Source organism: Archocentrus centrarchus, chromosome 14, assembly GCF_007364275.1.
Source record: "Archocentrus centrarchus isolate MPI-CPG fArcCen1 chromosome 14, fArcCen1, whole genome shotgun sequence".
Classification (NCBI taxonomy): domain Eukaryota; kingdom Metazoa; phylum Chordata; class Actinopteri; order Cichliformes; family Cichlidae; genus Archocentrus; species Archocentrus centrarchus.
In genome coordinates, this window is record NC_044359.1 from 3,839,465 (window position 1) to 3,850,005 (window position 10,541).

Here is a 10,541-nt window from a genome sequence, read left to right on the forward strand (position 1 = left end):
TTGTTCCATATGTCTTCATTAACATGTTAAAGTCCAGAGGAAACATGATGTCACACTTTGATCTGCAACAAACAGCTCAGTGAATGTTCTTCTCTACAAACTGGTTCAGCTCACTTTTCTTCATCAGCGCTCCTCCTCCGATGGTTCAAGCCTTCCTCAGTCACCTGCCTGCAGACTCACAGATGAATCCCATTCAGTGAGTCTGCAGGCTTCAAAACACATTTGACCCAATCTGACAGATTTAGACTGAAGTGTAGTAACATTGTAGAGTTGTTTCTGTGTAGCACCTGTATAACGGCTGCATGACCGCAGACACCTCACGAACACTCACTGTGTTCATTGTGTACAATGATAATAATGTTGAATCTAATCTAATAATTTAATCAACAGATTGCACACTCAAACAAAACATATGAAAATAAATAAAAAAATAATGAGCACATCATCATGAAAACAAAGTGTGTCCCGTATGCAGTGATCCGTCTTTGTCTACAGCACACTCAGTACACACACTGTTACTGTGTCTTCATGTTCATGTGACTTCAATGAGCTGCACCTTTATCACTGTGTAACACAGTCCCTCATTTGATGCTTTAAAGCTAAAGCTCCCAAAGCGAGACCCACTCCAGCTCCCACTGCAGCTCCTGTTAATGCTCCCACTGGACCGCCGACAGCTCCAACCCCAGCTCCAACAGCCACTTCAATGCCAATCCCAGTGCCAACTCCAGCAGCAAGTCCAGTAGCAACCCCAGCACCAGTAGTCACCCAGCTTTGCTGAGTAAACTCGCTTCTTTCAGCAGTGTGTCGTACTTCTCTGTCCGTCAGCTCCGGCCTTTTCTCCTTAAGCTCCTCCATCTCCCTCTGGATGTCTCTCTCTGCCTTTGCAAACATGTCATTGGTGTAGTAGCTGTCTTCATTTCTCTCAACCACTGCGTTGATCTTCTCCAGCAGCTCTCTGACCTGAGAGGGATGCTCGTCTTTGATGTTATAAACGTGATATCTTCCTTCGCACTGATAGATGAAGTCACGGAGAACTCGATTATCATGAATAAATTTTTCTACCGTGACTCCATTTGGCTTGTGATCATCTCCGCAGGTGAACAGGACCATCATGTAACGTGACACCTGCTCTCCAAACATCTTCCGAAAGACTTTCACCGTTAGTTTTTCTTTTCTCGTGAATCTGCCCGTCTTGATCACCATCAGGAACACGTGAGGTCCAGGAGCAGCGAAGGAGATGCACTTATACATCTCTGTCTTCACCTCATCTTCAAACAGATCCTGAGTATCAACCACAGCCAATCTTTGGAACTCAAACGGAGGCTTTTCCTTCTCTGGTGAAGGTGAAGGTGATGCTGATTTAAAAACTTTTCCCTTTAACATGGTGTTTCCTGCGGCACTCTTCCCAGCTCTGTTTCTTTCACCAGTAACAATCCTGATGGCAGGCTCCTCTTCTCTCACGGCCCTCTCGGCCTGTCTGAACATCTCATAGGTGAAGTATCTTCCTCTGTTTTTGTGAGCCATTATGTTGATCTTCTTCAGGAGCTCTCTGACCTGAAGGGGATCCCTGTCTCGGTTATTAAAAACATGATATCCTCCTCCACACTGACTGATGAATTCACGCAGCACCGAGTTCTCCCTGATCAGTTTGTCCACAGTGACTCCGGCTGCCTGCAGATCATCCATCCAGGTGAACAAGGCTATAGTGAAATATGCTGACCTTCTTCCAAACATCTTCTGTATGGCTTTCACAGTTTTTTGCTCCTCTCTTGTGAATATGCCAGCCTGGATCACAACCAGTAGCACATAAGTACCATTAGCAGCAAAGGAGATGCACTTCTCGAGCTCTCTCTTCATCTCCTCGTGAGTTTTAAAGATGTCAGACAGACCTGGAGTAACAACCACAGCCAGTGTTTGAAAATCAGACTGAGCTGTTACTTTCTGAGCCTCTGATATCAGCGAAGAAGCAAACGATGCAGATTTCGATACTTTCCCCTCTAAGGGTGTACTTCCTGCTGCACTGTTCCCATCTCCAGTTTTCCCAAGGAGAACTATCCTGAGGTCTCCTTCTCCTTCTCCTATGTCTCTCTCAGCCTCCCTGAACATTTCATAGGTGAAGTATCTTCCTACATTTCTCTGAACCATGGTGTTGATCTTCCTCAGCAGCTCTCTGACCTGAGAGGGGTCCTTCGTCTTGTTGTTAAAAACATGGTACCCCCCACCACACTGATGGATGAAGTCACGTAGCGCTGGATCGTTACTAATCAATGCTTCTTTGGCTTCCTCCTCATTCAGATCATCTCCGTGGGTGATCAAGGCCATGGTGTAATGTGCTGCTTTTTCCCCAAACATGTCCTGAATGATTTTCACTGTTTTTTGTTCTTTTTCTGTGAAATTTCCAGCTTGGATCACAACCAGGAGCACGTGAGGACCAGGAGCAGCAAAGGAAATGCATCTAGCGATCTCTGTCTTCACCTTCCCTTCGGTGAGCCTGGTGTGAAACAGCCCCGGAGTGTCGACTACAGCCAGCGTCTGACCGTCAAACTGAGCCGTTTCCTTCTGACACTCTGACGTTTGTGTTAATTTGAAATTTTTCCTCCCTAAGATGGTGTTTCCTGATGAACTCTTCCCAGCTCCAGTTTTTCCAACAATTACAATCCTGAGGTCTTCTTCAGCTTTCCTCATGGCTTCCTCAGCCTCCTGCAACATCTCGTAGGTGTAGTAGCTCCCTCTGTTTTTCTGAACCATTGTGTTGATCTTCTTCAGGAGCTCTCTGACCTGAGCGGGGTTCTCATCTCGGTTGTTAAAAACATGATATCCTCCATCGCAGTGACTGATTACGTCACAGAGAGCTGGATTCTCATGAATGAATTTTTCTATCTGGACTCCATGTTTCTCCAGATCGTCTCCACGGGTGAACAAGGCCATGGTGTACTGAGCTGACTTTTTCCCAAACATCTCCTGAATGGCCTTCACTGTTTCTTGTTCTTCATTTGTGAATCTGTCCACCTTGATCACAATCAGGAACACATGAGGACCAGGATCAGCGAAGGAGATGCACCTGGTGATATCTGTCTTCGCCTCTTCATTTTTCTTGGTGTCAAACAGACCCGGAGTATCAACTACAGCGAGGATTTTTCCTTCAAACTGACCCGTTTTCACACTGCACTCTGATGTTACTGAGGAAGGAAGCACACAAGAGTAAAATACTTCTTTCCCTAAGATGGTATTTCCTGCTGCGCTCTTTCCAGCTCCAGTTTTCCCAAGAAGAACAATCCTGAGGTCCGCCTCCTCTTTTTTCTGTGCTTTGTATCGTTCCTCTGGTTTCTCTTGGACTGTAAAGAAAAGAGCAAAACGTAAGTGACAGTTGTGCAAAGTGAACATTTCTCACTCTCAGTAAAATTTGATTTCCACAATCTTTTATTGTCAAACCCTGAAAACAAGCTTATTTTAATGCTGCCCAGACTGGAAAACATCACAGGATGGAGTGAACAAAGAACACTGAGGTCCTGCAAATTCTTTATTCTCTGACCTGTAAAATTATGAGAAATAACTTAAAGATGATGAAGTAAGCAAAGTAAAAAGGCGAGAATTTGTTCTCCTGAAGAAGAAAGTATCAGATCAGTGGCACAGTTCATAACTACAGCCAATAAAAGCAGGAACCCACATGAAAACACTGTAATCTTGCTCAACTTGACTTGAATGAATGTGACGTGAGCGTCACTGAGACGCTGTGGAGGGTTGGATAACCATGGCAGACAGAGGTGCAGTTCTATGTGATACTGTCCCAAAATCTGTCAGTCTGACATGTTTAGATCATACAAATCTCGATATTAGACAAAGATAACTGGAGTAAATACAAGAGGCAGTTTTCAAATGATGATCTCATTTATTAAGAGACTTGCCCAGATCTTGTTCTTCCATTCAGCTGACTCTTCAGGACTTTCTCTCTGCTGGTACTTGGAGGTTGCAGCTTTCCTAGCGAGCTCTTCCTGGTTCCCATCTGCCTGTGAGATCCCAAGGTACTTGTAGCTGTCCTTAGTGTCTGCAATGTTGCCCTTTGGCAGTGCAATCCTCTCAGTTCTGACTACCTCCCTTCTCTTTGTTACCATCCAGCTGCACGTCTCCAGTGTCACTGCTGTAGATCCGAGTGCTGTGGATCAATATCTCGTTCACTCCTGGCATACAGAATGATGTCATCCATGTAGTGGAGGTGATTAATGGCTCTGTTGGGTGTCGGGTGGTTCTCAGGCACCAGGGTCCTGGGCCCGCCACCGGCCTGTTTTTGGGGGGCTGATTTCCCATTTCCTCTGGTTCTCTGGGGCTTTTGCACCTCGGTGGGGGGGATGGGGTGGGGTGGGGTGTGGGGGTGCTCCGTCGTCCGGGGCCTCCCTCTCCCTTCTGCTGGGGTAGCATGTGGTTGTCATTGGAATGCGTGACCATGGGTCTTCAATGCTTTTAGGGGGCTGGGGACCGGGCCGGGCCACCTGGGTCTTTCTCTACTTGCCTCTGGCCTCTGGGGGGGGCGTTGCGACAGCTTTCCACCCTCATTTGTTAAAAACATTTTGTGACAGAAACACAGACCTTCACACCTCACATTTACATCACAAACACACACCACAAAGATTGTTGGTTTGTGTAGGCATGTTTTTTTTTTTACATATATGTTTTTTCTTGTTTTTTCCAGCTTTGTTTTTTGTATGTTTTTTCTTGTTTTTTCCAGCTTGTTTTTTGTATGTTTTTTCTTGTTTTTTCCAGCTTTGTTTTTTGTATGTTTTTTCTTGTTTTTTCCAGGTGCAGCAGGTGAAACCGTTGTGGTTTTCTATTGTGCTCCGTCCTCTTGTTATCTTTCTCTTCCTATTTTCTTCCCCTTTTTCTTTTTCTTTCTTGCTTTTTTCCCCGCCTCTCAACTCTGGCATTGCCACAATACATATACACTTATATGAAAAATAACACAATTAAGGAAATAAAATAAAAGGAAAAAACACTAACAAGAGGAGTTAACGGAGAATCTATAGAGCTCATCTGGGAAGAGCAAGAGAAAATGAAACAGACTGAAACCAAAATCTAAATTAAAATAAACAGGCGCCAAGTTCATTAGGCTTTACTAACATTACCGTAATAATAAAGTTTACATTGGAAGAGTTGATTTAAATTACTTACCAAGCAGAGGCGGTTTGTCTGATATCCTCAGAGCTGCCATGTCTGTGACTGAGTCACTGCTGATGTCCGGCTGCTGAAACCGTCTCCTTTTATCGCTCATCAGGACTGCAGTCTGCACCCAGGTCCGCCCTTCCAACACACACACACACACACACACACACACACAAGACACAGACACACACACACACACACACACACACACACATAGCAGTTGGTTAAATTCTGTGAGTTCAGCTGAAGTGTGTAAACATGCTGCGCTTGCTATGTTTGTGGTTCAGTGAGAAGAGCCAGCTGATGTAATTCATAATATCCATAAAGTATTATTTTAACTACTTTAATTATTTTAAAGTCAAGAACAAAAAGAGATTTTAAACATCAAAGTCAGGAACCCTTTCTGCTACAGTACCCCCCCCAACCCCACCCCAATAAGAGAAGAAGAAGAAGAAGAAGAGCTTTATTTGTCACATACATATACATGCAGTGAGATTCATTCCTGCATTTAAACCCATCACACACATGGAGTATGTAGTACACACAGCACAGCATGGAGCAGGGGGCAGCCAAAGGGCGCCCGGGGAGCAACCTGGGGGGTGGGCTTGCTCAGGGACCCCACAGTGATGCCAGCCCAAGGATTTGAACCAGGGTCCTCTCAGTGGATGACCCTCTTCTTCTCCCCTAGGCCACCACTCAGGGAGTCATATGCTTTACAACAGTGACACTACATTCTCGGAAAAAGGCCCGGGAGTTTTTAGAAACCTAAACAATATTTCCTACCCTCTGATGAGCCCCCCACACCTCAGTACTGACGTCCTCTAACTGCGACCTTTGCACTGAGATCATCTTCTTCCCTCCACGTGTCTCTGACAGCCGTGTGTTCGGGCCATTCACTTCCTGGTTTCTCTGAGCTGGAAACCGACTTAAAGCTGCTCAGCTGATTGGATTCTTTATGGAGCTTTTTCTCCACACACAAAAGATTATAAAATTTGCAGAAGCAGTTGCAGCAAAATTCAATATTAGACCCCAAACTGTCCGACATTTTGAAGAATTTTGAAGAATTAGATTTCATCCTATTTAAACATAAGATGGATTTTTTTACAAGTTGGATAAAATTCCAGAGGCCATTTGAATCTGACGCAGGTGATTTTTACTGTACTGACAATGAACTGTGAATCTTGAGTAGCCTGGACTCAATCCTCTGACTGGCTCACACCTCTCAAACCCAGATGACAGACAGATCAGCAGCCACATTTATAACTCCTGCTGTAAATGATTATCTTCCTCTTCTCTTTCCTACATGACACTCACAGTGGTTTAAATGGTTACTGGACATTTCTCCTGTCCAGGCTTCGGGAATGCCTCAGCATTCAAACCTCAGACTCGCTGCAGTGTAGCTTTGCATTTCAGTGCTTCACATCCTCAGTACACAACCCCGTGTTCACCTCCACAGGCGCAGCTTGTGGGTTTGATTTCTCAAACTCATGGTCACCTCTGTGCCTCTTGGCTTTGCATTCTTTGGTCATGTGCCCTGTCATGGTCCTGGGCCGGTGGCCCAGTGTTTATGTTCATGTATAGTTCTGTTATTATGGTGTCTGTCTCCCCATACTGATGTGCTGTCCTTAGGTGTTTAGTCTGGGTGTCAAGTTATTTCCTGTTTTATTTTGGTAGGTTCCTGGTCTGTGTGCTTTGGGTTTAGTTTGTCTTGTACTTCCCTCCCAGCTGTTTTCCATTTGTTCATTACCTTCTGTGTATTTAAGTCTTGTGTTTCCCATGCTCCTTGTCGTGTCGTTGACGTTGTGTGCCCGTGTGTTCCTGTGCTCCCTGTGTCTGCCCTTCGTCCCCCTTCTACGGTGTTTGTATTTATTTTTTCCCTATATAAATAAATGTCTTTACGTTATGCCAATCTCCGGAGTCCTGCGTGTTTGCCCTCCCTCGTCCGTTTCCTCCCCGGCCATGACATGCCCAAACTCTTCCTCTCACCTGACTGCCTTTGGAACCAATTCCCTCACACTGTACCTTAAACTTCCGAGACAAAATTCTGCCCTGGTCCTTTGACCCGGTCCTTTGAGTTATGGAAGTTTTATTATTTTACTTTTTTGTTTGACTCCTAGTTTATTTGAGGTTTTGTACTCATCAGCAGGTTTGTGTATGCTGGGTTTCTGTTGTGATTCTGGGCCCGTGGCCCAGTGTTTTGAGATTTTGTGAAGTTCTGTTTTCTGGTTGTTCAGGATTTTTGGAATTTTAGTTTGTCTTTGTTTTCTGTTTAGTTTTCCATGTCCTGGTCTTCCCTGTGCTCCTGTGTGTCTTGGCCCTTCTGTGTTTAGGTTCCCTCTCCCTTAGCTCTGGTTTAGTTCTCCCTGTGTTAGTGTGTCTCCGTTGTCTCATGTCTTGTGTTTAGTTGGTCATGTTCTCATTCCCTCTGTGTGTCAGTCTCCCTGTGTTGAGTCTGCATGTATTTGGTTAGGTCAATTCCTGTTTTATTTTGACGATTTTGTGTTCCTTGTGCTTTGTGTTTAGGTTTACTTCCTCTGGTCTCGTTAGTGTATTTCGTTCACCTGTGTTGTCACCGCTTTTCCCTCATGTCTGTGTATTTAAGGCCTCTGTGTTGTTTAGTTCCTGGTTGTGTTGTCAGTTATTTGTTGTTTTTCCCCAGCTGTGTGCTTTTATGCCACGTTCCAGTATTTTGGATTAAAGATTTAAGTTACTGTTAAACTCCTCCTGTGAGTCCTGCACTGGGGTCCTCTGCCACGCTGTTCTCAGGCCAGGTTATGTTTCATGGTTTGTTTATTTTCTTTGTTTCAGTGTATCCGTGCCATTAAACCTCTGTGCAAGGTGTTCCTTTATGTTACTTCCTGTTTTATTTTGATAGTTTTCTCTCGTGCTTGTTTAGTTTTCCTAATCTTGTTATTCAGGTTTAGTTCAGCTTCAGTCACCCTCGGTGCTTTTTTGGTAGTTGCAGATTTCTCCTCATCAGAGCGTCTCTTTGTTCCATGACCCGGTTATTAGAGTTTTCTGCTTCATTTTGGACTTTGTTTAGTTTCTTCCCTTGGACTTATGTTTTACCTTAGAGCTGTTTTTTCTGTCTCTTTGGGTCCTCCACATCAGTCTGCAAAGTCAGAAAACTGTGACAAATTCATTTTGAACAGACGTAACAAACTGAGCCAACACAGCTTGCCTCTCTTCTATCATTCTGTTTCCACTGTTGTCTGCAGCGTCATGCAGCCAGCTCTAAGATGCTAACACTTAGCAGTAGTCCAGTAATCATCCCCTTACTCCCACTAAGCTTCTGCTCTCCAGCGTCTCACAGATTGAGACTTTTCCCACACTTCGAAGCCTCTTTGCTTTTTCCTCCTGTTTCACCTGAGCAGCAGGTCTCCCTCCCCTTACACTGCAGCACACCTCCTCACCAACTTAAGCTCTGACGTTTCGTCTGTTTCCTTTGTCCCACCTTCACTGTCAAACCTCACAACATGAAGGGATTCTGGCTTCCTCACTCAGCTCCATGCTGCTGCAGCTGTCCTCGCCTCCATCATTGTAGTCAGTCACTAACTGCCAAGTACACAGCCCATAATCCAAAGTCAAACTCTATTAATCCATTAACGTTTTTGAAACCAGTATATCAGTCCTTAGTAAACAAACTGGAATTCTCTCAGTTCAGATGGCAGAACACAGGAGCCTCTGAGAGCGGATCAGGGGGATGAAGACAGGTACAGGTGAAACCAACCAGCAAACACAAGGACAAAGAAACATAGCAGGACAACAAGCTAGACGGGACCACAGGGGAGGCAGGACAAACTGACAATGACCTGTATGACAGATGAGGTTAGACCCAGAATGCACGACTCAAAAGCCAAAACTGAGCTTTTGACATGGATGTGATTTTATTTAATAAAAAACAGGAGAAACAATGAATAAACTAAACTGAGGCTGGATGGGAAGACACACAGCAGGAGGCTCATTGACGACGAAAAGGAGCAGATACGGACCGAGGACTTAAATACAAACACAGGATCGGAAGGATCGGGAACAGGTGGAGACACAGCTGGGAACAATCAAAAAGGACGAGACCAGAAAGACAACCAAATACAATACAGATGGGAGCAAGAGTACTGAAGTAAAACAGGAAACACGGGGAACAGGGACTCAATATAAACACCTGTAACTAAAAACAGGACCTGTAACTTAAACTGAACAAAGAATCAAAACCACAAGAAGACTGTGACAAAACAACCAAGGCTCCAAACAACGAACAACATCGTAATGAAAACAGGACCATGAGAGAGTAATATATAAACTATAAGTGAACCCAGACAGCAGCTAGAGTCAAACACAGCAATAAGTGAAGAATAAAACTGAGACCATAATCACGAGGAAACCAACCAGGAAAAGTCTACTTCATAAAAGGCTGGGCTGATCAGAACCACAGGAATCAAGGCTAAAATAAAAGCTAACAGTAACCAGATATTAAATAATACAGAAGCTCAGGCACAAAGCCCAGGGTCCACGAACCCTCACTGTAAAAAAGGTGCTCACCTCCACCCTCAGTCAGTCGGCCTCAGGTTCCTGCTTTTCAGGACAATCCTTAACCCAACGTCTGTGTCCCTGCACTGGGAACAGCTTCATTATTTCTCCCTGCACCTCCTCTCTGCCTCTCCCACATCCTGCAGCAGGGCGTGCTTCTCACCTGGATGTTGTGAGTTTTGCTTCACTTTTGCCTTCCTGCCTCTTCTTTTCAGCCTCAGACAGCCTCACCAAGTCCCATTGGACACAGCGCTCGTGTACATTTGTACTTCAGGTCTCGGTTCTTTCGCAAAGTGGTCTCACTGATGAACTTCTCAGTTTGTGACTCTGGGACGTCTCTCCATCCAGCTGTGGGAGGGTCTTTGTGGCCATGCAGTGATGAAGCTGCGCCACAGCACTTGCATATGCTGCAACATTCCCCTTAAACTCTGTGAGGTTAGGGGCACCGAACAGATAAAAATAAACTGGCAGGTGTTTTCAGACCAGTGAACCAAGGAAATGTTTCCCTCTGGCTCCGTGAGCTCAAGCATGGGGACCGTGGTCATGCTGAGATCCAGGCTGATAGCCTGTTTGCTCACTCCCGGGTTAAAGTCTTTACCCAGTCTGGTGACATGAATTCAGCCTGTGTGGGCTGGGGGAGGCTGGCTGATCGTGGGGCTTGTTTTTCCTGTAGTTTCATTCTTTCTTCTGTACATTTTTGTTTAATTTCAATAATCAGGAACCCTCATTTTTATAAAACTTTATTCAAACCTTTCCTGTCATTAAATGTTATTTTCATGCAGCTCTGTGTCCTCTGACTGTTTGCCAACAAACATGAGTGTTTTCCCATAAATAAAAGTTCTTCATAGAAACCAAGAAGA

The 10,541-nt window shown here is 44.8% G+C and overlaps 1 protein-coding gene across 1 annotated transcript; it reads right to left on the reverse strand.

Moving 5' to 3' along the window:
- Nucleotides 1–40: 40 nt before the first annotated feature.
- Nucleotides 41–9,797, reverse strand: LOC115792393 (GTPase IMAP family member 8-like). The gene is made up of 3 exons (XM_030746911.1): nt 9,694–9,797; nt 5,164–5,292; nt 41–3,335 (listed from the first exon to the last, which is right to left on the reverse strand). Exons 2-3 carry the CDS (start codon nt 5,261–5,263, stop codon nt 562–564), a joined length of 2,874 nt encoding a protein of 957 aa, XP_030602771.1. The 5' UTR covers nt 5,264–5,292; nt 9,694–9,797; the 3' UTR covers nt 41–561.
- Between the last annotated feature and the right edge of the window lie 744 nt (nt 9,798–10,541).